At 46.4% G+C, this 27,967-nt stretch overlaps 2 protein-coding genes across 2 annotated transcripts; both read right to left on the minus strand.

The window, feature by feature from the left end:
* Positions 1-4,391: 4,391 nt before the first annotated feature.
* LOC119923294 (olfactory receptor 2B2-like) lies at positions 4,392-5,330 on the minus strand. The gene has a single exon (XM_038742742.1). It carries the CDS (start codon positions 5,328-5,330, stop codon positions 4,392-4,394), a length of 939 nt encoding a protein of 312 aa, XP_038598670.1.
* Positions 5,331-11,597: 6,267 nt separating this feature from the next.
* Positions 11,598-12,479, minus strand: LOC119923308 (putative olfactory receptor 2W6). The gene has a single exon (XM_038742752.1). It carries the CDS (start codon positions 12,477-12,479, stop codon positions 11,598-11,600), a length of 882 nt encoding a protein of 293 aa, XP_038598680.1.
* Positions 12,480-27,967: the final 15,488 nt, after the last annotated feature.

A 27,967-nucleotide genomic window follows, 5' to 3' on the forward strand; every position in this document is an offset into this window, starting at 1 on the left:
TTTGTGTGCTTTGTTTCTTATATCTAAGAGTGCCACCTAGAAATCATTCTTTCTGAATTTAAGTTATTGACATAGGATCATTTTTACAATTCAGCAGTGTCTTCCAAAGTGTTAATGACCCTGGAAAATCTCAGGTCATCCACAAATTGACTAGCAACATTCTTGGTTCCTTTGCCCAGCACAGGGAGAAGGATATTATCTAGATTATTTTTCTCAAAACTTGAAGTCCAATATATCACAGAGACATGATCTATTCCACACTCTGTCACCTGGCAACGGAGAGAAAATGCAGAGAACTGAGGAGATTGAAGGGAAAGGGAGACTAAGCTATTGCAGCATCACTTCAGCTCAGAAAGATGGGAACCTCTTGATGCAATGACTGGCTAAGGTTCTTTCCATTGATGAACTGAACTTTCTAGGGGCTTAGATCAGTGCTCTGCACACTGTAAGCGCTCAGTAAATACGATTGAATGAATGAATCGAGTTCAGATCCAACCACTTACCTCCATGGAGTTTATGGAAGGGGACAGCAGTAAACCAGCTCAGGGGAGCTCAAGTGAGACAGCGTTTCAAAGCAGGGCTTTGCGGCTCCGGTTGAGGGAAGCAACTGAAAATCCTGAGACAACCTTGAAGTGATCTGGAATTATCCAACTATTGCTCTGAACCTAAGACTAAGGAGGAAAAGCCAAGCTGTGTGGACATTTTTATTAACACCACTAGTTTTGGAGAGAGTCATGACTTGTTAACTTTTCAGGTCTAATTAACGTTAGTGTCTAGAGGGAAATATCTGGGGGACTCGGGAGAATCCTGAACTATGAGTCCCTCCGGAGATGACACCTTCTATTTCCCTCATCTCTGGAAAGACACCAGACCACTGTTGCTGCTTTCTGTCTTGCCGCAGTGGCAAACCCTAAAGAGCCTTGGGATAAACCTCTAGAGCATCAGACTGAGCCAAGGTAGTTCACTGAATCAACACCATAAAGCATAAGTCCAAGGCTGCGAGGATGTGAAATAGGATCGTTTAGAGTTTATATAGAATTGTCTTTCAAATTTGAAGAGTACACCACTAATGGAGAAATCTATCAATGAGTGCATGTTTGATTTAAAAGGCCAATGAAAGACCCAGAGTTCTGGCTCCACTGTGCAAACAAAAAGTCTGTCATCTGTTTTTGCACATAGTAAGCGCTTAACAAATGCTATCATTATTATTATTATTGTCTTGCTTGTTTAAGGTTTGTAAGGTATGGCAACGTTTTCTCTTACACCAAGTGTTCTCTAATTCCATAGGAAACAGTTGCGCATGACGAGCTTCTCCTTTCATGATAATGTAGCACTATTTTGATCTATCCCCAGAGACTTGTGAAATAGAAATTTTAAATGACATTTTGTTATATGAGAAGGACAAATAAAGATTCTCCAGGACAGAGGGAAACACTGGGCCATAACTTATCAAAACAAAAGCTGGGAGCATTTGTGACCAAGGCCCTTACCCAGAAATATAGCCAAAATTTGTCATTTAATAACTTTTGTAAATAGTTTATCTTAAATGATTTATGTAAAATATCCATCATCCATAGCAGTCCAAAATCCAACTCACATTAAGCAATATCTGCTACCTGAAAGACTTAGGCATCCCTTAGATATGAAAAAAAATCACTTACCTGCCCTATCAGAGAGGGCTTGTGGAAAGAGAAAGTGTCTGAGATTCAGGAGACGTGATTCCAGAGCCAATTCTGACAATGAATGGCTATGTGAACTGGACGATTCAGTGAAGCTCTCTCAGCCCAGTTTCCTCATCAGCAAAATGGGGATAAGATAGCAACTCACCTTCACTCTTAGATTCTGATCCCTATGTGTGACAGGGCTATAACTGATCAGATTATCTTGAACCTCCCTCAGTGGTTGTCACGTACTAAGTGTTTAATGAATATTATTGTAGCCTCTAAGAAGACAGAGATTGGCAGGGAGAGAAGACACTAATTCCCTTCATGAAATAATACTGGCATTTATTAAACACATAGTCTGGCCTACAGAATCCCACATCAGACTCACTATCCCTCATTCCCCGGGATCCAAGGATCCAAGTATGGGGAATCCAAAGTTTCCTACTTGGGAGATTTCAAGTACAAAATTTATATGGTCCCTCTCTTTTGTTATCATATTTTATTTGAGGATTTGTATTGTGACCTGGATCATTGTCATTTGTAGTATCTTTTTCATATGTGTGTGTGTGTGTATGTGTGTGTGTTGTTGTTGTTGTTGTTGTTTTAATCTGCGATACAGTCCACTAGAAAGACCATAGGACTGGGAGTTAAGACATTGAGGTTATAATCCCAATTCTGCCACTTGCTTGCTGTGTGACCTGGGACAGGTCACCTAATCTCTGTGCTTCAGTTTCCTCACCTCTAAAACTGGGCTTCAATATCTGTTCTCCCTCCTCCATGAGGGAAAAGGACTGTGTGAGTTCTACTTATATTATGTCTACCCTAGGGCTTAATGTACATCTTGGCACATAGTAAGCCCTTAACAAATTTCAGAATTATTGTTATGATCTGAGTACAGTGCCCGGCACATAGTACAGGCTTAACCAACACCATATTTAGTATTATTATTGTCTTTCCACTCCCTTTCACTCAATAATATTTCCTAAAAGCAGAGCATTGCCCTAAAGGCTTAATAATTCATTCATTCATTCAATCGTATTTATTGAGCGCTTACTTTGTTCAGAGCACTGTACTAAGCACTTGGAAAGTACAATTCAGCAACTGGTAGAGATAATCCCTACCCAACACCGAACTCACAGTCTAGAAGGGGGTGACAGACAACAAAACAAGTACAGAGGCGTCAATACCATCAAAACAGATAAATTGATTATAGATATATACACATCATTAATAAAATAAATAGAATAATAAATATGTACAAATATACACATGTGCTGTGGGGAGGGGAAGGGGGTAGGGCAGAGGGAGGGAGTAGAGACAACGGGGAGGGGAGGAGGAGCAGAGGAAAAGGAGGGGCTCAGTCTGGGAAGGCTTCCTGGAGGAGGTGAGCTCTCAGTAGGGCTTTGAAAAGGGGAAGAGAGCTAGTTTGGCAGATATGAGGAGGGAGGGCATTCCAGAGCAGACCTAGGACATGGGCCGGCGTCGACAGTGGGCCAGGCTAAAACGAGGCACAGTGAGGAGTTTAGCGGTAGAAGAATGGAGTGTGCAGGCTGGGCTGTAGAAGGGGAGAAGGGGAGCGAGGTAGGAGGAGGTGAGGTGATGGACAGCTTTGAAGCCACTATTGAGGAATTTTTGCTTCACGCAAAGGTTGATAGGCAACCACTGAAGATTTTTGAGGAGGGGAGTGATATGCCCAAAGTGCTTCAGTAGAAAGACAATCCAGGCAGCAGAGTGAAGTATAGACTGAAGCGGGGAGAGACAGGAGGATGGGAGATCAGAAAGGAGGCTGATGCAGTCATACAGTCAGGATAGGATGAGAGATTGTGCCAGCAAGGTAGCTCTTTGAATGGAGAGGAAAGGGTGGATCTTGGAAATGTGAAGGTGAGACCAGCAGGTTTTGGTGATGGATTGGGTATGTGGGGTGAATGAGAGAGCAGAGTCAAGGAGGACACCAAGGTTGTGGGCTTGTGAGACGGGAATGTACAAGAAAGGTAAAAAAACACAATCTCTACCCTCAAGGCCCTCACAATCTAGCAGGGCACAGCAACTCCCACTAAAAGAGTCATCAGTAAATCCATCACTAGTCCTTATTGAGATTCTCCATGGACAGAACACTGTACTAAATGTTTGGTCGAAACGTGATCTCTGTGCTCCAGGAGATCACAATCTAACAAGGGACCCCAACCCCAAAAATGCTAGTCGATCAATCCACTGTATTTATAAAATGTCTGTGTGGGGAGAGCACTGTACTAATGGTTTGAGAGAGTACTATAATCAATCAATTAATCAATCGTATTTATTGAGTGCTTACTGTGTGCAGAGCACTGTACTAAGCGCTTGGGAAGTACAAGTTGGCAACATATAGAGACAGTCCCTACCCAACAGTGGGCTCACAGTCTAGAAGACACAAAAGACACAGTCTATAAGAGACAAAAGACACAATCGCTGCCCTGAAGAAGCTTGCAGGCTCACGGGGAAGATCTATACAACATAATTTTCAGGTAGAAAGTAGAAGGGCTTGAATAGTAGAAGAAGTATTAGAGGACTGTGTCCAACCCCATTATCTCGTAACCACCCTAGTGCTTAATACTGTACTTGAAAACATAGTAAGCAGTTAACGAGTGCCATAATTATTATTTAAGTTGATTTGTACAACAGTGTAGAAGGACCCTGCGTGTTCATGGTTGCTGTAGAACCATGGACCTTTATCCTTTAGCACGTTTCCCACTACTTTAGGGAGGAGAACCTGGACACCAAGCCCGAGAAGGCATGGTGCACGTCTTTATTCCTCAGGGTGTAGATGACGGGATTCAGCATGGGGGCAATGATTCCATAGAAGAGAGAGACCATCTTTCCCCGGTCCAGCGAGTTGGGGGACGGGGGCTGCAGGTACATGTAGACGGCTGTCCCGTAGAAGAGCAAAACCACCAGCAGGTGAGAACCACAGGTCCCGAAGGCCCTGCGGTGGTCCTCCACTGAAGGGATCCTCAGCACAGCCTGGGCGATGAAGCCATAGGAGATCAGGATGAGGGTCACGGGGATCAGGAGGAAGAGGACGCTGATGAAGAAGAGCTCTGCCTCATTGGCCACGGTATTGGCGCAGGACAACTTCAGCAGGGCGGGCACTTCGCAGAAGAAGTGATTTACTCGGTGGCGACCACAGCAGGGCTTCTTCAACGTCCACGTGGACTGGAGGGCAGAATTCCCAAAGCCACTGAGCCAGGAGGAGGCTGCCAGCTGGAGGCAGAGCCTGTGGTGCATGATGTCAGGGTAGTGCAGGGGTCGGCAGATGGCCACGAAGCAGTCCAATGACATAGCCCCAAGAAGGAGACACTCAGTGGAGCCCAAGGCCAGGGAGATGAAGACCTGAGCCACACAGACTCCATAGCTGATCACCTTTTGAGCACTGTGAAGGTTGACCAGCATTTGGGGTGCGATGCTGGTGGTATAACAGAGGTCTAGGAGGGAGAGGTTGGTGAGGAAGACGTACATGGGGGTGTGGAGTCGGGGGTCCAGCCGACACAGCAGGATGATGGTCACATTGCCTAGGATGGTCAGGATGTAGGAAACCAGAAAGACCACAAAGAGGGGCAGCTCCAGCCAGGGTCGGTCCGAGAAGCCCAGAAGGATGAAGCCCTGCAGGGTACTCCCATTGGCCCTGTCCATGCTTGCTTTGCTCTAGGACACCTGGGGGATAAGAGAAAAAACAGAGAGACGTGACAGTGATCCACTCATACGATCTCACGTCTAGAATCAGCAATGTTCTAGCAGCAGAACACTGAGGGGGGATATGGGGTGGCAGAGATGGATCGTTGTGTTTGGGTGTGGGGAAGGAAGGAAATATTTATAAGTCTTTTAACACCAATGGAATCCCACTGGGCTCAACTCACATTCCCTTCATCATGCACTGAGAGACAGGAAGAGAGGACTAGAGAGAGAGAAGAGAAGAGAGAGGGAAGGAAAGAGCGGCAGAAAGAAAGGTGAAGATGAGAAAGAGAATGAGGAGGGGGAGAAAGATTAGTCCATCAGTAAATGTTATTTATTGGGCATTTACAGCATTATATTAAGTAAGCGGGACAGTATAATACAGTGGGTAGAGACAATTCCTTCCCTCAAGGAAAGGGAGGAAATAGGAAAAGTACAACCAAGTGCTTAGTACAGTGCTCTGCATACAGTGAGTGCTCAATAAATATGATTGAATTAATGAATGAATACAAGCTCCTTATGGGCAGGAAATGTGTCTACCATCTCTCTTGTATTGTAATCTCTCAAGCACTTAGTACAAGTGCTCTGCACACAGTATGCTCTCAATAAATGCCATTGATTGCTTGATAGAAAAAGTGATAGAAAGAAGAGGGGAAAGAGAGTCAACTGTCTTTCATAGTCATAAAGATGTTATTGACAGTGAAATTCACCTGCAAGTATGAGAATTCATTGTCTTCTTTTTTGGAAACTCAAGCACAGCAATGTCACTGTTTATGTCTCTGCATTTAAAGTGAGAGAGTTGAGGAATTTTTACACTAAGACAAATAGTCTCGACAACCCAACCAAATTACTCAGAGTTCAAAAGTGTCCTTTTGGTCTGCTTAGCAGGATGCAAATCATAGAATAGATTTGATTGGATCCATTTTCTCCAGATTTGATTCATTTTTTCCAGGTTGATTTTAAAAAGTTGACTATACCATCCAGGATGAGCTGCACCAAAAATAATGGCCCGTGTTTTCTTTTCTTAAATATGTCTAATGTCAAGGATGTCAGAAGCCGAGTTTTGAGATGTTTCTAGTGTTCTTCCTATTTCATTATCCATTAATAGAATGTACTGAGCCACTACTTTGTGAAGAGCACTGAACTAGGAGTCTGGGAGTGTACAGTAGTGTAAGCATACACAGTCTCTACTCTTTGGAGTTTACAATAAAACAGTCCTTTATATCCATATCCAATCACACGTGAATTCATTTAAGTCCCTTTTCTTACATTTAAATATCCATATACATGGAAAACAACTAGTCTTCATTTTCCACATTAATTCATTCAATCGTATTTATTGAGTGCTTACTGTGTGCAGAGCACTGTACTAAGCGCCTGGGAAGTACAAGTTTGCTACATTTAGAGACGGTCCCTACACAACAGTGGGCTCACAGTCTAGAAGGGGCAGACAGACAACAAAACAAAACATATAAACCAAATAAAATTAATAGAATAAATATGTACAAGTAAAATAAATAGAGTAATAAATATGTACAAACATATATACATATATACAGGTGCTGTGGGGGGGAAGGAGGTAAGTTGGGGGGGTTGGGGAGGGGGAGTAGGGGGAGAGGAAGGAGGAGGCTCAGTCTGGGAAGGCCTCCTGGAGGAGGTGAGCTCTCAGTAGGGCTTTGAAGGGAGGAAGAGAGCTAGCTTGGCGGATGTGCAGAGGGAGGGCATTCCAGTCCAGGGGGAGGAGGTGGGCCAGTGGTCGACGGCGGGACTGGTGAGAACGAGGCACAGTGAGGAGGTTAGTGGCAGAGGAGTGGCGGGTGCGGGCTGGGCTGTAGAAGGAGAGAAGGGAGGTGAGGTAGGAGGGGGTGAGGTGATGGAGAGCCTTGAAGCCGAGGGTGAAGAGTTTTTGCCTGGTAGCCACTGGAGATTTTTGAGGAGGGGAGTAACATGCCCAGAGCATTCCTGTACAAAGACGATCTGGGCAGCGGTGTGAAGTATGGATTGAAGTGGGGAGAGACAGGAGGATGGGAGATCGGAGAGGAGGCTGATGCAGTAATCAGGAGGCTGATGCAGTAATACCATCATTAATCAAATGATGGTATTTGTTGAGCACTCACTGTGTGCAGAGCACTGTACTAAGCACTCGGGATATGGATAAGAGGTGTGGATAAGCCCACTGTAAGCCTAAAGACTGATACCAAGACAATATTCAGACCATCTATCGCTGCCTCTGGATTGAACATTCCTAATGCCTTTATCCTTCACCCAATGGACTTCCATTCGTATTCCTAATGTAATGATAAAGTATTAGTGACCCTGGTCAATCTAGAGCGTCTAAAAAGTTATTGGCAATGTCCTTGGTTCCTTTGCCCAGGTGAATGAGAAAGATATTATCTGGATCATTTTATCAACCCTTAAAATCCCCTGTATCATGCCAAGTGTATTCCACATTCAATTATTCCTAGTTCCTGGAAATACAGGGGAAATAAAAAGAATTGAGAATTTTGAGGAAAAGATGAGACTAAGCTAGAGATATCAATTCAGCTCAGAGAGATGGAAATCCCTTGATGTCTTGTCTGAGTGGTTCTCTACGCTGGTTTCAGATTCAGTTAGTGCTAACCTTCTCACTGTGCCTCAATCTCAATGCTGTCGCTGCCAACCCCCAGCCCACGTCCTGCCTCTGGCCTGGAATACCTTCTGTCCTCTATTCTGACAGACAGTTATTCTCCCCCACTTCAAAGCCTTACTGAAGGCCCATCTCCTCCAAGAGGCCTTCCCAGACTAACCCCCACCTTTTTCTCATCTCCCACTCCCTTCTGTGTCACCCTGAGTTGCTCCCTTTGCTCTTCCCCCCTCGCAGCCCCCCAGCACTTATGTATGTAACTGTAATTTTATTAATTTGTATTGATATCTTCCTCCCCTCCCCAGACTGTAGACTCACTGTGGACAATGAATATTTCTGTTTATTGTTGTACTGTACTCTCCCAAGTGCTTAGTACAGTGCTCTGCACACAGTAAATGCTCAATGAATATGATTGAATGAATAAATCCAACTTACCTCCATTCCATTTATGGAAGGGGAACTGAAAAGTCCAAGGTCAGAAGTGAACCAGCTCACCTTCTCAGAGCAGAGTTGTACAAATCTGGCTGAAGGCAATGACAAAAAAATCCTGAGATACCAGTGAAGTGATCTGGGATTATTAAACCACTGCACTGAACCCAAGCCTAAAGGGCAAAGCCAGGATGTGTGAACAATTTTATGGAGACCATAAATGCTGCAGTTTTGGCAAGAGGCATGATTCATTAACTTTTCAAGTCTAATTAACCCTAGTGTCCAGAGGGAAATATCTGGGGACTGGAGGAGAATCAATAATGATTATTCCCTCTAGAGATGATTTTTCCCTCTCTCTCCCCCTCACCATCAAATGGGCATGAGCCCATGAGTCTTGCTGCTGTCTTCAGTGACAAACCCTAAAGAGCCTTGGGAAAAATCCCAAGAGCTTCGGCCCGAGGCAAAATAGTATACTGATTCAAGAACACAAAGCATTAGCCCCAGACTGTAAAGACGTGACATACAGTTGTGTGTGTGTGTGTATATATATACATATTATATGTTGCCAACTTGTACTTCCCAAGCGCTTAGTACAGTGCTCTGCACACAGTAAGCGCTCAATAAATGCGATTGAATGAATGAATGAATATGTATTATATAGCATATATATATATATGTATTATAGAGTCAGCCTTCACATTTAAAGACACCACTAATGATGAAATGTGTAGCTGAAAAGATCAGTGAGGGACCCAGAATTGCAGCCACATTCTTACCCAAAATATCTGTCCCTTGTGTTGTCCTGCTTAATGTTTGCGGTGCTTGGTGCCATTGTCTCTTTCTATCACTTTCTCTCTCATTCTGTAGGATGCTTTTGCTCCTAAAGAGTCACTCCTTTCTTAATAGTGGTGTGTTGTTGTTGGTCTACCCTCGGAGATTTTTTTTTAACAGGGGCCCCAAACCCTCAAAATACGAGTACTCATTCAATCATCCCAAAGAATTTATTGAGCATCTACGTGCTCAGAGCACAATACTAAAGGTTTGGAAGAGTACAACAAGAGATAGAGCAGGCCCTCTCCTGCTTCTGGCTCTTTCACTCCCTTGCCACCACTATAGGGAAACAGTGTGACCTAGTGGAAAAAGTACAGGCCTCAGAGTCAGAGGACTTGGGCTCTAATCACAGCTCTGCCATTTGCATGCAGTATAACCTTGGGCAAGACACTTAAATTCTCTGTACCTCAGTTGCCTCATCTGTAAAATGAAGATTAAATCCTCATCTGTCCAGTTCAGACTGTGATTCTATGTGGAACAGGGACTTTGCCCAACCCGATTATATTGTATCTACCCCAGTTCTTGCACTTAGTAAGCACTTAAATACCAATAAAAAAGATTGCTAGGGAAGAATATCCCCATTTCATCTAGTTCTAAGGTCCATCGAAGATGGGGATTCCACAGCTTCCATTTATTAGTCCATTGCAACTCTGTAATTGTTGTACCTCTCCTTTTCATTCATTCAATATTACTGACTGCTTACTGTATGCAGAGCACTGTCCTAACTAATCAGTAGACTACAATAAGAGTAAAAGACCCAGAACTTTGAGGTAAGTGTCAGTGGTTGCAATGAAAATGAGATTGTGTGAAATGAAGGGAGCAAGGGACTATAGGTGCTGGGCTCTGCAAGACCCTATTAGGGCTAAAGAGTTTCAGGCATCCTTAAGAATTTAACTGACTTGCCCAGGTCACACAACAAGCAACTGAAAGAGCCTAGGTTAGAACCCAGGAAAACTGGGCCTCAGTTTCCCCATCTGTAAATTGGGGAGTATATCTTTGCTCTCCCTACCTCTTCGATTACAAGCCCCATATGAGGTCTGGAGACTGTGTCTGATCTTATTTTTTTTTTGTCTTCCACATCATGTGGCATAAGGTAGATACAAAATATGTATAGGCATATAGGAAGTACTTAATAAATACCATGACAAGCTAGCTAACATAGCTATCTTACTTGACGCTCCTCTCCTGCTTGTCCTGGGCTGACTCTTTCCTACCACTATTTCCCTGGCCTTGCCACAGTTTCCCTTATTTCACCACAGATTCCACCATCATTATCCATGTCACTACCATTCTCTCTTGGGGGATCAGGGCATTTATATGAAGCGCTGACTATGCACCAAAGCACTGTATAAAGTAAAGTAATCCAATCTGATTCAGTCTCTATCCAACAAAGCTGCAGGAGAAGCAGCCTGGCTTAGTGGAAAGAGCATGGGCTTGGGAGTGAGAGGACGTGGGTTCTAATCCCAGCTCTGCCACTTGTCTGCTGTGTGACCTTGGACAACTAATTTAACTTCTCTGTGACTCTGTTACCTCATCAGTCAAATGGGGATTAGGACTGTGAGCCCACGTGAGACAACCTGATTACCTTGTATCTACTCTAGTGCTAAGAACAGTGCTTGGCACATAGTAAGTGCTTAACAAATACCATAATTATTATTATTGTTATTATTATTGTTATTAACAAAGCCTAGTGGAGAGAAGATAGGACTGGGAGTCAGGGGACCTGGGTTCTCCTGGCTGGGTGGCCTTGGGTTTATGACTGGGGTTTGCTGACAGTAGTCGAGGGCTGTGGGACCGGAACCAAAACTGCTCTCCATACCAGCCAGGAGGAAATGATGTGGCAGGGCTGGGGATGGGGATGGAGAGGATGCTGTTTTTCTCCTGGTTTCTGTGTGCCCCACTAGGATCCAAATATTACATTATCACTCAAGCAAGGCTGTCCAGAGTCCAGAGATCACAACAGTCACTGCCATCATCTTCCACCCACTGACAGTTCAATCAGTCTCCATGCTGATCTTCCACTTGTCTGTTGGGCATGACCTTCGGAAAGTCACTTATCTGTGTCTTGGTTTCCACATTCATATAATGGGGATTAAATCCTAATCCTGCCTATTTAGACTGTGAGCCTCATGCGGGACAGGGACTGCAGCCACCTGATTATCTACCCCAGAGCTTAGTATGGTGTTTGGCACAAAATAAGTGCCTAACAAGTACCATAATAGTAAGAATAATCATTATTCTTCTTATTATTTTTATTAGGTGTCACAGGAGCAACCAAGACCATCCGCCTCCCTGGCTTCATCTTCTCCCCAGCCTTCTCACTGCATCCTTGACCTCTCTGTTTCTCAGGGTGTAGATGAGAGGGTTGAGGAAGGGGGTGACAACGATGTAGAAGAGGGAGACGAACCTGCCCGGTCCTTAGAGATGCTCTTAACTGGCTGGAGGTACATGAAGGTGGTGGTTCCAAAGAAAATTACCACCAACATGAGGTGGGAGGAGCCGGTCTGGAATGCCTTGACCCACCTGGCGGCCGAATGGAGCCTCAGCACTGCCCGGGCAATGTGCCCATAGGAGGTGATGATGAGGGAGACGGGTGCCAGCAGAAAGATCACACTTGCTGCAAACATCTCAGGCTCGCTGGGGTCAGTGTCCCCACAGGCGATCCCAATGAAGGCCGGGACTTCACACTGGAAGTGGTCCAGCCTGCGTCTCCCACACAGGGGCATCCTGAGGGTGACCGCCGTACGCACTATGGAGTTGGCAAAGCCACTCACCCATGTCAGAGCGGCCAGCTGCCTATAGAGACATGGCAGCATGAGCGCAGCATGCCGCAGAGGCTGGCAGACAGCAACATAGTGGTCGTACGACATGACGGCCAACAGGATGCATTCGGTGGAGCCCAAAGTCAGTGCAATGTAGAGCTGGGCAAAGCAACCTTTGTAACTGATGCTTTTCCCTGGTCCCCACAGGTTGACCAGCAGTTGGGGGATTGTAGTGGTAGTGAAGCAGAGATCCAGGAAAGAGAGATTAGAGAGGAAGAAGTACATGGGCGTATGGAGCTGGGAGTCCAGGTAAGACACCAGAATGATGGCTGTGTTGCCCATTATAGTCAAGAAGTAGAAAATAGAGATGACCACAAAGAGAACCTTCTCCAACCCTGGATGATCAGAGAAACCCAGCAGGATAAAGTCACCTCCAGACCTCTGGTTGGCTTCGCTTAGCTCCATTCTGCTCAGGATACTTGGGACAGAAAACCCATCCAAGATTGAACACTCGACCCAACTCTAAGCCCCATATGGAACCGGGACTGCCTCCATCCTGTTGATGTTGTATCTACCCCAGCGCCAATACATAGTAAGCTTGGCATATAATAAGCATTTAACAACACAATTATTACTAGGTAACTTCCAGAGAATATGCCGCCGTTCAGATGAGCATAGTAAGCTTGGCACATAGTAAGCACTTAACAAACATCACAATTATTACTAGGTGACTTCCAGAGGATATGCCACCGTGCAGATGAGCATCAGTCAGATTTGCCCCTGTTCTTCACTTCTGTGGGTGTCCTGAGCAAGAGAGGGAATTTGCAAACCAGGACTCTTAGTAGCAGAGGTGGAGTGTTGATTCTGAGGGTTGTGACTTGAAAAATCTGAACTCTCAGGAGAGACTGATGTGATGGTTAGAAGTGGCATGAGGATCTTCAGTTCCTTAACGGAACTTTGGTTGTCCTTGGACTTTAGTTTTCAGGTCTTTGGTTGTCTGGGGATAAAGCCACATCAATCTATCACTCTCGGGCTGTATTCTCATCTCCCACTCATGTCTAACTCTAAGTGGTACCAGCCGTATCGGGTTCTACCTATATTGTTAGCCTTCTTATTCAAAGAAAATGCCATGGATGGCTAAGTTCCCCTATGAAGGTCTCTTTGATGCTGAAAAGGCCAATTCAGGAACCCATAATCCCAGGCACAATGGGCACACAAAAGAATTGTTCTTTGCTGTGTTATAGTACATAAAGTATGTAGCGTCTGGTGCTGTTCTCTACTTCCTCATCTATCTTCTTGACATCATGGTCTATTCTAGTCTTGAATATCTTCCAAAAAGAAGAATATAGAGTCTCTTTCTGCTGCCTTTTCTAATGCCACATCACCACAAGTCACACAGCTCTTCTTTAAGAGATGCAGCGTGGCTCAGTGGAAAGAGCTTGGACTTGAGAGTCAGAGGTCATGGGTTCTAGTCCCGGCTCTGCCACATGTCTGCTGTGTGACCTTGGGCAAGTCACTTAACTTCTCTGAGCCTCAGCTACCTCATCTGTAAAATGGGGATTAAGACTGTGAGCCCCACGCGGAACAACCTGATCACCTTGTATCCCCCCCCAGCACTTAGAACAGTGCTTTGCACATAGTAAGCACTTAACAAATGCCATCATTAATTTGTCTGATTTTCATCTCATCCACTGCAGTCCAGGCTCATTTCCTTGTGAGCATTCAGACTGCAGACTTATTGTTCACTCAAGAGAGTGAACAATCTCTTGAGCTCTTGATATTTATTACACCCCATCCCCACAACACTCATGTACATACCGTTATACTTTCCTATTTCCCTTATCTGTAAATTATTGTAGTGCCTGACTCCCCCTCTAGACTGTTAGCTCCTTGTGGGAAGGGAGCATATCTCCCACCTCTGTTGTATTTTACTCTCCCAAGCCCCTAGCACAGTGCTTGGCACACAGTAAGCACTCATTAATCGATTCACTGATACTGATGCATCCCCTTCATTGATACTGCTCCATTCCCTTCAGACAGTTGGAGGCTGTGATGGTCAGCTCTCCACCTGCTGCTCTCTAGACACACATCAGCTCCCTCCCCTTTCATCTTTTCTCTGTTTAAATTGTTTATAATATTTAGATTTTTAGAAGACCCTTCTCTTCTACCCCCTTCTATGTCCTTTTCTTCATTATATATCTACCAAGACACTCTTCATTGAACACTTCTTCAGATCCACCTCAACCAGGGCTGCGTACACAGCAACAGCCCAAAGAGACAGACTCAAACTCATATACATGAATACCCAGATAGACACAAATCAAGTACACTTACCCATAGATAAATACATGTGCATTGTCAGATTCAAGTTCACAAACAATTGCACACACAAAGACTCACACGAACACTCCTGTGTTCATATGACTGCCCCCAGTTCTAAGTTCTGTTAGCATCTGAGAGCTATGCATCCTTGGGCAAGTCATTTAACTTCTCTGTGCCTCAGTTTTCTGAACTGTAAAATGGGGGTTCAACACTTGTTCTCCCTCCCACTGAGACTGTGAGCCCAGTGGGAAACAGAGACTGGGCCTGGTCTGATTATCTTGTATCTTCCTCAGAATTTAGTACAATGCTTGGCTTACAGTAAGCCCCTAACAAATAAACTACTACAAATAATAATAATAATGATAATTTCCCAGGGACATGTAGTTATCTCAGAGAGACATTCCTGCTCCATCCTCAGCCTCCTATGCAAAGCCAGACTCAGCTTCTCCCAGACACTCGTGCCCATTCTCCTGAACTCAACTCTTCTTCTTCCAAGGCATGAGACAACCTTCCAGCTCCTGTCAGCCCCAATCACTCCCTCACCCTCCCTCACCCTCCCTCACCCTATTTACCTCACATTTGAGGCCTCCTCCTTCAGGAAGTCTTCCTCACTTACTCCTGCACATCCTCCACCTGCCATTCTGATCAAAGACTCAATACTTCCCCTCGATTTGCTCTCGTAATTTTGGTACTGATCTTGACCTGTCTGTCTGATCTCCTTTTGTGAAAGGCATGAGGGCATGGATTTAATCTCTAACATGGCTCCCTTGCACTTAATACAGGACCCTGTGGACCACAGATGCCATCTCTATGGGGGCTAAAGTGTTGCATGTTGTCTACCAGCAAACTTGGCATGACTGACTCCATCTTGTGCATACCAACAGTAACCCTTTATGTTTTGCAGCCCGAAAGCACTCCAGTGTTTGTAAAGTAACATTAACCAAAGTGGCCCCTCTCTGTCTGGAATGTCCCCATCCTGTTTTGACCGTTACCTCCTGATAACATCTTGTAAATCGGGATTTTAACACTAACCAAACCATGACAAACAAACGGTTGTACTTTAACTTGGGATCTTGGAATGCCAAGGCCTCACATACGGCACTACTCTCAGGAATCCTTTGTGTAGCTCGGATTTGAAATCCAATAAAAGAGGAAGAAGCGGCTGGGATCGGGGCTGCTTGTCACTCGTACCTCTCCAGGGAGGTGAACGGGCAGGTAGCCACTTTCCTTCTTTACTGCTCTATCTGAACTCATGTCTCCGAGTCATTTTTCCTATCTGCGTCACCACCCTGGGTACAAGAACCCTGCGGCCAATTTACACCGATTAACCTATTTTGCACCCTACTTGTCGATAACAGTAACTTCTTTGGCGACCACGAAGGGACCCTCATACTGTGATCTGGATAGGAACAACCTCCGTGGGTGAGAACGGTCGACTCTCATGACGCGTCAGACTTTGTGAGTAAGGATCCGCTTTTAGGGTCTGAGTCTCCCCTTCTCTCCTTCTGGACTGTTAATTTGGAGCGCCCGGTCGGGTTCCGGGTTAGCGGTTTCTTCCTCCTCCGTTTACACGGTGGTGGATGGTTTCTCCCCCCTTCGGTTAGAAGGGGCGGGGGGTTTCTCTTCCTGGGTTAGGAGGTGGTTTGTTTACCTCAGAAGACGTTCTGAAGGGGCCTAGGAGATGTCCTAGGTGTTCTTTACGGGTTGAGTGGAAAGGGGGTTCCAGTTGTTGGAACCATGGGCACGAGTCTCTCTAAGACTAGTTGGTGCCTGGCTAAAGTTCTCCAATCATGGGATGAGGGTCACTTGCCTGTAACTAAAGGAATGTCTAAAAAACAACTTGTAGGGTGTCACAAGGCCTGGACTAAGTTCCGGGACCAACAGGGTTATTCTTTCTGGCCCGAGGGAGGGTGTTTTGATCCTCAAACTCTTCGCAAACTCCGGGAGGTTTTATCTTGTTCCCGGTCTGATGAAATGTACTATTGGTATTATTGGGCTGAAGTTAGTAAGAATCAGTCCTCTCAGACTGAAGTAGCAACATTGTCACCTGTTGCAGAAAAGGCTGCGTTGCCTTCAGTCCCAAGTCCGCAGTCCCACTCAGCGGACCTGATAGGTACGCCAGTTCCTATCCCCCCTGCTTATTTACCTCCGGTACCACCTCTAGCCCCTGTTCGTGAGAACTACCAGCAGATCCCAGGGGCGGGCGGGAATGTCGTAATAGCCGGAGTAAGGGCTCATGTCCCTTTCGAGCCCCAAACCCTTATAACCTGGCAGCAGAATACTCCACCCTTTCAAAAAAAAATCCTCAGGAAGTGTATCGAAGGGTCCTGGGAATTTTTAGAACCCATATTCCTACTTGGGCGGATGTAGAAGAGTTGCTTGAATTGTTTTTCACTTCTGATGAGCGCTCCTGTCTCAGAGCCTTGACTTTAAAGTAAGGGAACGATGGTCAGCCTCATGTGGCGTGGCCAAAAATTGAGCCTAATTGGAACTTAAATGTGCAAAGTCCTATAAATTGTTAGTTGATACGGGTGCAAACTATTCAGCCCTCCCTTCCCTTCCTCCTGGTGCCCGAAGAAAGGAAAGGATAAGTATAGTAGGGGTAGGTGGGAAAGTTCAAACTGTTTCTAGAACGCAGCCCCTACAGTGCCCGTTCCTAATCATTCCTTCCACTCCATCTCCTTTAATGGGACGAGATCTATTATGCCGTTTGAATGTGACTTTGGTTTGTGATAAGGAAGGAATTGCCTTGACTCTAGGAAGCCTCCTGGGTAAACCTGATCCAGTGCGCACTCCACCTGAACAGCTGAGTTCCCTCATGGGACTCCTGGATGCATCTCCCTGCACAGATGATCCCACTCTAAGGACCTTGCCCCTGACACTGTGGAGTCGTGGTCCATCTGATGTAGGTTTTCTTCATGGGGCAGAGCCAGTTACAATTGCAGTCCCAAAGGATCGGGTACCTCCCCAAGTCGAACAGTATCCAATGTCTGCAGAAGGTAAAGTGGGTTTAGAGCCCTTGATATCCGCCTTTTTGCATGAGGGAATGTTGGTTGAATGTCGGTCTCTTTGTAATACTCCTGTGTTGCCTGTGCGAAAACCAGGCTCCCCTGTGTCCTATCGGTTAGTCCAGGACTTGCGTGCAATTAACTCTTACGTTTTGCCTATGCATGCTGTGGTTCGTAGTCCTACGGCAGTAGTTAACTCCTCGAGTTCCAAAGCAACCTGTTTTATTTGTATTGATCTAACTGGTGCTTTCTTTACTATCCCGGTGTCCTGTGAGAGCCAGTACCTTTTTGCCTTTACCTGGGAAGGTCGTCAACTAACCTGGACGAGGCTTCCCCAGGGTTTTGTTCACTCCCCAACTATCTTTTCAAGAGAATTGTGCAGAGCCCTATCTCCCCTCAAATTACCCGAAGGGATCAGTATGTTCCAGCATGTGGATGATATCCTTATTTCTGGGGACACGGAGGATCTGTGTCGGTCAGGTTCCCTCCAGGTTCTAGCATGTTTGCATCAGCTTGGTCTTAAAGTTAGTCGTGAGAAACTGCAGTGGTGTCAGCCCCAGGTAAAATATCTTGGGTTCATGTTGCGGGCAGGAGAAAGAGCAATCGCCCCCAAGCGAGCGAGCCTGATTCAATGCATGCCTCGCCCCACCACTAAGAGGGCCCTGAGAGGTTTTCTTGGTGCGGTTGGGTTTTGTCGAGCTTGGATTCCAGAATTTGGGTTGTTAACCAGACCGCTTTTTGAGCTCCTAAAAATGACTTCCCCAGAGCCCCTGGACTGGACTCCCGAGGCTGTAGAAACCTTTCAGACACTAAAATCATGCCTGAGTTCAGCCCCTTCCCTGGGACTCCCTGACTACTGTAAGTCGTTCTATTTGTACATTCACGAACGTCGCGGAGTGGCCTCAGGTGTTTTGTGCCAAACTCTCGGTCCTCACTATCGACCAGTAGCCTATTATTCAGGTGTCCTTGATCCTGTCATTCTAGGTCAGATACCCTGTATCTGCTGCATAGCTGCGGTGGTAATGCTGCTTGAAAAGTCTCAGGATATCCTCTTGGGACATACCGTTGCTGTTCGGGCTCTGCATGAAGTTGTGCGCCTCCTTCGTGGAGCAGCCACCTAAGCCTTATCTGTGGCATGCCTGACTAAATATGAGGTTGCTTTATTGGAAAATCCGCAGGTACATGTGGAGCGCTGTGGCTCCTTGAATCCAGCTACCCTGTTTGAGTCCTCTCCCATAACTGACCAAATTCACGATTGTGATGAAGTAGTTCGGGAAACTGTCGCTCCTCGATCTGACCTTCGCGATGAGCCTTTGTCCTCTTCTGATCTAACTTTGTTTACAGATGGCTCCTCCTTTATGGAGCAAGGGGTGCGCCTCACCGGCGCTGCTGTTGTTACCCTAACCTCTGTGCTGTGGACCGGCTCACTCCCAGCTTCTTGCAGTGCGCAGGCAGCTGAGCTTGAAGCCCTTACACAGGCATTATTACTCGGTAAAGGGAAGCATGTGACCATCTATACAGACTCTAAGTATGCCTTTGGGGTCTGTCATGCTACAGGTGCCCTGTGGCAAAGTCGTGGGTTCCTCACTTCAGCGGGTCATCAGGTTGCTAATGGGGATCGTGTAAAACGCCTATTACAGGCCCTCTTGCTCCCAGCCGAGGTGGCTGTCGTACATGTGCATGCCCACACCCGAGGAAGTGATTCCCCGAGTTTGGGCAATCGCCGAGCCAACGAGGCCTCTCGTTGGGCAGCTCGGCATGCCCCCCTTGTATGTGTAGCTCCTGTTTTGACCCTGGCCCCCACGTCTATGCCTGGCACTCTGTTGCCCTCCCTGATTACTGATAAGGAAAGAGCTGAGTGGCCTCAGCAATATGAGGCGCTGGAACGGGACTGACTCTTTTGGGTCCCTGATGGATGGCCTATTTTGCCCACTGCTGCACTGCGACCAGTTTGTCTGAGTCTTCACCAGGAGACTCACTTTGGTGCAGATGCCCTGGCAGCCACAGTTCTCCGAGTTTGGTTTGCCCCAGGTATCCATCCGGTTGCCAAACGGGTTACGGCCAGTTGTGCTACTTGTCAGAGCTTCAGTGCTCACCCTGGTCGTCGGGTTCCCTTGGGTGGACGCCCTTGGGTCTATTCCCCTTTTGAGGGTTTGCAGGTTGATTTTGTGACACTTCCAAGGGCTGGTCGTTTCCGATATTTACTGGTCATTGTTGATCACCTGACTGGGTGGATTGAGGCTTTCCCTTCCTCCCGAGCAACCGCTCTTACGGTGGTGAAATGTCTCTTGCGGGAAATCATTCCTAGGTTTGGGTCACCTGCTGTTATTGATTCTGATCAGGGACCGCATTTCACTGAGTCTGTTCTATCTGAAATCTATCGATCACTTGGAATCGAACGTTCTTTACATGCACCATACCATCCCCAGAGTTCAGGGAAAGTGGAACGTGCTAATCGTGAGTTGAAAACCCTTTTGGGAAAGCTTTGTATGGAAACTCATCTCAAATGTCCCGAGGTTCTACCTCTCGCCCTTTATCGTCTACGATGTCGCCCCCAGGCTCCTTTAAATATATTTCCTTATGAGATGCTATTTGGTCATTCCCCGTATTGGGGAAGCCTTTCAGATCCCCGACCTTCTCCGACCCTACAGGTGGGCGATGATGCCCTGCGAGCCTATGTTTTGTCTCTCCAGGCAATTCTAGCTGAGCTGCAGGCTGCTGGAATCCTCCGTCAGCGCATACCTCTCGCCGATCATCTACATCCGTTTGTCGCTGGAGATTGGGTTTGGGTTAAGCACATGGTCGGCAACGCTTCACTTAAGCCATCCTGGGAGGGACTCTACCAGGTTCTCTTGTCTTCCTTTTCTGCAGTTCGTGTTGCTGAGCGCCCCTCATGGATCCACCACTCCCCGGTGAAGCCAGTCGTTTTTGATGCTTCGCCTCCTGATTGTACTCCCCCGTCGGTTTCTGCTGACTCTCAGGATTCTGAGCCACTTGCTGTCCAAGCTTTACGGCTGCGTCGAACTTTTACCGGATGGGCTTCGGTCCTGTGAGTTTTTGTCTGGTTGCTTATTTGTGTGTCTTGCTGCTGGCTTGTTTTTGCTGTACTGTGTTTTTCAGCTCCTGAAGGCCTGATGCTTCTACAAACCCCGACCACACCCCTGTCCAAAGCTGAAGTCATGGACATGCAGCACCATCTGGACGCTGTGTTTCGCTGAGGAGGGAGATTGTTGTGTGTGCTCTGCTGTGCCTGGATTTTTCTGATGGATTTTTCTGTCTTTTCCTTTTTGCCTGGATTTTTGTCTCTTGCTTGTCCTATGCTTTAGGCGCTGGCTTTGCGGAAGACCTTTGTTATCTCGAGGAGGGTCGTATGTGATCCTCCCGGAGGCCGTGGGCCTCGGAAGGATCAAAGGGGGGATTGTTGTCTACCAGCAAACTTGGCATGACTGACTCCATCTTGTGCATACCAACAGTAACCCTTTATTTTGTGCAGACCGAAAGCACTCCAGTGTTTGTAAAGTAACATTAACCAAAGTGGCCCCTCTCTGTCTGGAATGTCCCCATCCTGTGTTGACCGTTATCTCCTGATAACATCTTGTAAATCGGGATTTTAACACTAACCAAACCATGACAAACAAACGGTTGTACTTTAACTTGGGATCTTGGAATGCCAAGGCCTCACGTACGGCACTACTCTCAGGAATCCTTTGTGTAGCTCGGATTTGAAACCCAATAAAAGAGGAAGAAGCGGCTGGGATCGGGGCTGCTTGTCACTCGTACCTCTCCAGGGAGGTGAACGGGCAGGTAGCCACTTTCCTTCTTTACTGCTCTATCTGAACTCATGTCTCCGAGTCATTTTTCCTATCTGCATCACCACCCTGGGTACAAGAACCCTGCGGCCGATTTACACCGATTAACCTATTTTGCACCCTACTTGTCGATAACATTGCACTTTGATACTCACCCCATCTCCACTTCCTGCAGCATGTATCAATCAGTGTACTTATGTACATCCCCTTATACTCTGTTTCTTCCCCTATCTGTAATTTTTTAATATCTGTCTCCCCCACTAAACTGTAGGCTCCCCAGTGGCAGGGATCTTGTCCACCATCTCTATCATTCTCTCTCAAGTGCTTACCGCAGTGCTGTGTACACAGTAAGTGCTCAATAATTACCACTGACAGATTACCTATATACTGAGTTTTTGCTGGATTCCCACGATAATTTGTCCCATACTTCTGACAAAGCCTGTGAGTTTTTAATCAGGGCTGAAGAGACCCCAAAGGATGACTTTCCTTGAAGCCTGCCTTCCAAACTCCCTTAGCTCCTGGCCCTCAAAGTGAAGGATTAAGACCTAGGTTGTGGATTCAGAAGACTCATTCATTGGTCAAAGAATCCCCTGCAGTTGGGGAGGAGAACCCCATTCCTCCCATCCTTCCTATCCCCCAGTACTTTACCCACTGAGGAGGATGTGTGACCACTTCTCCATGTCCTGACGGATAGCCTCAACCCCACTTTGACCCCTTGGTCGGAAGACCCGGAAGTAAAGGGAGAAAGGATGGTGGAGATATTCCATCCCCCCATAATCGTCTCCTTTACTGTGTCCCAGTGGTGCTCTCTTGGAACAAAGGGCATTTTACAAAAAACATTTTATGCCTGGAGCTGGCTCTGCCCCCTTAATCAGTGTAAGATTTGGAACCTCTGGGAGAAGTCTTGGTTTAACTCTCTTTTGGGTTCATGGACCTGCTTGGACAATTAGTGGCTAATGAGAAGCAGCGTGGCCTACTGGATAGAGCATGGGCCTGGGAGCCAAGAGGATCTGGGTTCTAATCCCTGCTCCTCCACTTCTCTGCTGTGTGACCTTGGGCAAGTCACTTAACTTCTCTGTACCTCAGTTACCTCATCTGTAAAATGGGGATTAAGAGGGTGAGCCCCATGTGGGATAGGGAATGTATCCAATCTGAATTGCTTGTATCCACCCCAGCGATTAAAGCAGGGCCTGACACATAGTAAGCGCTTAACAAATAGCAGTATTACTATTATTATTATTATTGGGTCCTGTGTAAAACCTATAGGAGAAAATATAGAAGACTCTGGAGAGGTGTCAATCTCTTTCCTGCAACTCCCCTAATCCTGAAGGATCATTTCATTCCCCCCATGATTCCTTGGGGCCGGACTACCATCCAACCTAACAGCTTCTCCTCACAACTTGGCCTTATTCCTCCCTTGTTGAAGTCTCTCTGCTCAACCTTCCTCCTCCAGAGGACTGTCCCGAAGAAGGGAGCCTGTGAAAGATTAGCCACCCTGTGAAAGATTAGCCACCCACATGAAACTAACTCAAGAATTTCAAACCCGCTCCCCACATCAATCAATCAACTAATGGTATTTACTCAGTGCTTGCTCGGTGCAGAACACTGTACTAAGTGCTTGGGAGAGTACAGTCATTTGTTAAATGAGCATAAAACCTCTGTTCACCTTCCATCTTATCCTGTGAGTCCCAGGAGGGACAGCAATTGTCTCCAATCTGCTGATTTTATTACAGTGCTCGGTGCAGTAAGCAGTTAACAAACACCACAGTAATCATCATCATCATTGTCATTGATTATCATTATTATTTCCCTATTTTAGAATTATCTGAATACCCTTAACTTGGAGATGGGACTGACACCCAGGCCCTTTAAATACAGTCTCACATCTCACAGGAGAAGCAGCGTGGCTCAGTGGCAAGAGCCTGGGCTTTGGAATCAGAGGTCATAGGTTCAAATCCCGGCTCCCCCTATTGTCAGCTGTGTGATTTCGGCCAAGTCACTTCACGCCTCCGGGCCTCAGTTCCCTCATCTGTAAAATAGGGACGATCAATCAATCGTATTTATTGAGTGCTTACTGTGTGCAGAGCACTGTACTAAGCACTTGGGAAGTTCAAGTTGGCAACAAATAGAGACAGTCCCTACCCAACAGTGGGCTCACAGGGATGATGTCTGTGAGCCCCCTGTGGGACAACCTGCTTACCTTGTACCCCTCCAGTGCTTAGAACTAGTGCTTTGCACATAGTAAGTGCTTAATAAATGCCATCATTTTCCCCCTCCTTCCTCTCCCCCTCCCCATCCCCCCCACCCTACCTCCTTCCCCTCTCCACACCACCTGAATATATGTTTGTACAGATTTATTACTCTATTTATTTTACTTGTACATATTTACTATTCTATTTATTTTATTTTGTTAATATGTTTTGTTTTGTTGTCTGTCTCCCCCTTCTAGACTGTGAGCCCGTTGTTGGGTAGGGACCGTCTCTATGTGTTGCCAACTTGTACTTCCCAAGTACTTAGTACAGAGCTCTGCACACAGTAAGCGCTCAATAAATATGTTTGAATGAATGAATGAGCATCCCTCGATCAGGAAGCCACTGCAGTCAGTTCAGTCTAAATTCTCCTAGCATCCCAAACCCGTGTGACTTTGGGCAAGTCACTTAACTTCTCTACGCCTCAATTTCCTGATTTGTAAACTGGGGAATCAAAATCTGTTCTCCCTCCCACCTAAAATTTGAGTACCATGTGGGACAGGGATTGTGCCCAACCTGAATATCTTGTATCTACCCCAATGCTTAGTTCAGTGATTGGCACACAGCAAGTGCTTAGCAAATATCAATGTGATTACTGTTATCAGAGCTAGAATTAGAACCGAGGTCTCCTGATTTCCAAGCCTGTGCTCTGTCTACTAGAACAAACTGCTTCTCTTAACTGTTCACTCCTTCAAAATGATTTAAGACCCACCTCCTCCAAGAAGCTTTCCCAGATGATCCCTTCTTGACTCAACACTCCAGCAACCTGGCTGCCCTCTAGCTCTTCTGCAATTTGTGGGGAGACATTTCAACTGTGTATACACAAGTTTATACCCCTAGTTTATGTTCTGTGTTAGCTTGGCTCTGTGCACTCACACTGTCCTGACTCTCTTTTACCTGTCAGTTTCCCAAGAACAAAGAACATGCAGCTCCTTCCTCTTTCCCTACCAGCCCAGCACCTTTTATCCAGAGTTCAGCCTGCAAAGACAGCCCCATAATAACAGTAATTGTGGTATTTCTAATGCACTTACTATGTGCCAAGCACTGTACTTAACACTGTGGGAGGTTGGAGATAATCAGGTCGGGTGCAGTCTCTGCCCCACTTGAGGCTCACAGTCTAAGTAGAAGGGTGAACAGATATTTCATCCCCATTTTACAGTTGAGGAAAGTGAGGCCCACAGAAGTTGGGTAATTTGCCCAAGGTCACAAAGGCAAGTGACAGAGGCAGAATTAGAACCCAGGTCCTCTACACTCAGATCTGTATTGTTTCCACTAGGAGTCTGCCATGATGCTAGGAGAGCCCCAATGGAGAGATGGGGGGGAAGGGAAGGTGAAGATGAAGAAGACTAAGCTCTGCCCCTAGCTTCAGGCCTAAAGCCATCGGGGAGGGAAAGTTCAGCCTCTGTTACTGAGAGTGTCTCTCCCTCCCCATGGTCAGGTCTCTCTGGATCCACTGGTGGTGCCGACTAATTGCTCAAGAATAACCGGAATCTCAGAGGCAGCACGATGACACCACGCTACCACCGCAATCTAGCTAATGGAGGTGGAAAATTCCTGCCATTCCTTAATTCCTTCTAAATGGTCTTAATTCCTTTCTCTATCACCCATAAATGCCTGCTCGTCTCACAAGGTGGATCCCCGCCCCTCCTTCCCACCCCCCACCAGATAGAAGACGCAGCAGCTGTCCCAAGCACGGCATGAGGAAGAAGCAGAGACCCTCTACGGGGTGCCTGGATCTTGGATTCCACTCTCGGACCTCTGGATTTGCATCCCTCCTTTTGAGCCCACCTGCTGGGAGCAAGCTGTCTCTTCCAGCCCAGAATGAGGTGAACAGAGTGGGGGCTCGGGGGAAGGTATAGAGAGAGGGTGAACCCGGAGCCAGCTCCAGCCCTTCTTCATTGCCTCCTTGGGCAAGAGAAGGAGAGAAACAGCGTGGCTCGGTGACAACAGCCTGGATTTGGGAATCAGAGGTCGTGGGTTCTAATCCCAGCTCTGCCACCTGTCAGCTGTGTGACTTTGGACAAGTCACTTCACTTCTCTGGGCTTCAGTTAGCTCATCCGTAAAATGGGGATGAAGACTGTGAGTCCCACATGGGTCAACCTGACTACTTTAGAACACTGCTTGGCACATAGTAAGCACTTAGTACAGTGCTCTGCACACAGTAAGCGCTCAATAAATACGATTGATTGATTAACAAATGCCGTCATTATTATTGCCTGCTGTGTGACCTTGGGGAAGCCACTTAATAATAATGATAGCATTTATTATGCGCTTACTATGCGCAAAGCACTGTTCTAAGTGCTGGGGAGGTTACATGGTGATCAGGTTGTCCCATGGGGCGCTCACAGTCTTAATCCCCATTTTACAAATGAGGTAACTGAGGCACAGAGAAGTGAAGTGACTTGCCCAAAGTCACACAGCTGACAGTTGGCGGAGCCGGGATTTGAATCCATGACCTCTGACTCCAAAGCCCGTGCTCTTTCCACTGAGCCACGCTGCTTCTCCCTTCACTTAACTTGTGGTAAATTGTAATCTCCCCAGCACTTAGAACAGAGCTTTGCACATAGTAAGCACTTAATAAATGCCATTATTATTATTATTAACTTCTTTGTGCCTCAGTTACCTCATCTGTAAAATGGGGATGAAGACTGTTAGCCCCACGTGGGACAGCCTGATTACCTTGTATTTACCCGAGCGCTTAGAACAGTGCTTGGCACATAGTAAGCGCTTAACAAATACCATCATTATTATTATTATTATAAAGGCATCCTCTTGCCTTTCGTTAACGTCGCAATAGAGTCAATTAGGGCGCGGGTCGTGGCTCGGCTTTACCGACGGAATAAACCGCGATATTCAGTATCACAGAAAGAAAACATTTATTAGCATACAGAAAAGCATCAAGCGCAACGGATCCTGCTTCTGTTAAGCCCTCAACCCAGGGGCGATGAGATCTCTGACACTATTTAAGCCCTCAACCCCCGGGGCATTGAGAATTACAGTCCCATTGTCTTCTGATCTTAGAAAATATCTCGCCCGGACTCCCGCTGGCGTGTCTACAATTAGGTCTTCGCTTGGAGCCTTTTGGTCTGGCTCACCTGCTATCGCAGGAAGCGATGTGCCCAAAGACCTGAAATTTAACACGGTGTTTAAAGAGGGGCAAACTGCACACTTTCATCTTCGCTCCTTGTGCCTCGTTTCTCTGCCGATTCGACGGTATTGTACTCCCCCAAGTGCTTAAAACAGAGCTCTGCCCACTGTAACAATAATAACTGTGGTATTTGTTAAGCGCTTACTCTGTGCCAGGCACTGTACTAAGCGCTGGGGCGGATACAAGCAAATCGAGTTGGAAGCAATCCCTGTCCCACCTGGGGCTTGCGGTCTCAATCCCCATTTCACAGATGAAGGAATTGAGGACTAGAGAAGTGAAGTGACGCGCCCGAGGTCACACAGCTGACAAGTGGCAGAGCCGGGACTAGAACCTATAATAATGATGGCATTTATTAAGCGCTTACTATGTGCAAAGCACTGTTCTAAGCGCTGATCTTCCGACTCCCAGGTCCGTGTTCTATCCACTCTGCCACGCTGTTCAATAAATATCTTTGATTGATTAACGTCTTTTCCTTTAAAATGTCCCTCCCTCTTCCAGGACCAGCAATCCACTTCACCCAAAACCCCCCTGAATTTGCGATCGATTTCTGAGTCTCCACCACCTAGACAGCAGTTGATACAGAAATAATTATAATAGTGGCATTTAAGTGCCTATTTTGTGCAAAAAACCCCAGTACTAAGTGCTGGGGTAGATACAGTATAAAGAGATCGGACCCAGTCCCCGCCCCACATGAAACTCCCAGTCTAAGTGAGAAGCAGAGTGGCTCAGTGGAAAGAGCACAGGCTTGGGAGTCAGAGGTCATGGGTTCTAATCCCGGCTCCGCCACATGTCTGCTGTGAGACCTTAGGCAAGTCACTTAACTTCTCTCAGCCTCAGTTACCTCATCTGTAAAATGGGGATTAAGACTGTGAGCCCCATGTGGTAAAACCTGATCACCTTGTACCCCCCCCCCCCCAGGGCTTAGAACAGTGCTTGGCACACAGTAAGTGCTTAACAAATGTCATCATCATTATTATTATTATTAAATGGGAAGAAGAAGTGTCATCTCCATTTTTACGGCTGAGGAAACTAAGGCACAAAAAAGGTAAGTAACTTGCCCAAGGTCACCCAGCAAACATTAATCCTCGTTGCCGTGGTTTTGGATCACACACTCTCATGGGGAGCTGAGCAGATATGGAACCATCTAGAGAAGCAAGATGGTCTAGTGGAATGAGCCCGGGCTTCAGAATCAGGCGACCTGGTTCATAATCCTACTTCTGCCCCTTGCTTGCTGTGTGACCTTGGGAACATCACTTAACTCCTCTGGGCCTCAGTTTTCTCATCTACAAATGGGGAATAATCAATTAATCAATCAGTTGTATTTATTGAGCCCTTACTATGTGCAGAGCACTGCACTAAGTGCTTGGGAAAGTACAGTACAATAGAATTGGCAGACACATTTCCTGCCCTAATATT

This window comes from Tachyglossus aculeatus, unplaced genomic scaffold (assembly GCF_015852505.1).
Source record: "Tachyglossus aculeatus isolate mTacAcu1 unplaced genomic scaffold, mTacAcu1.pri scaffold_170_arrow_ctg1, whole genome shotgun sequence".
NCBI lineage: Eukaryota > Metazoa > Chordata > Mammalia > Monotremata > Tachyglossidae > Tachyglossus > Tachyglossus aculeatus.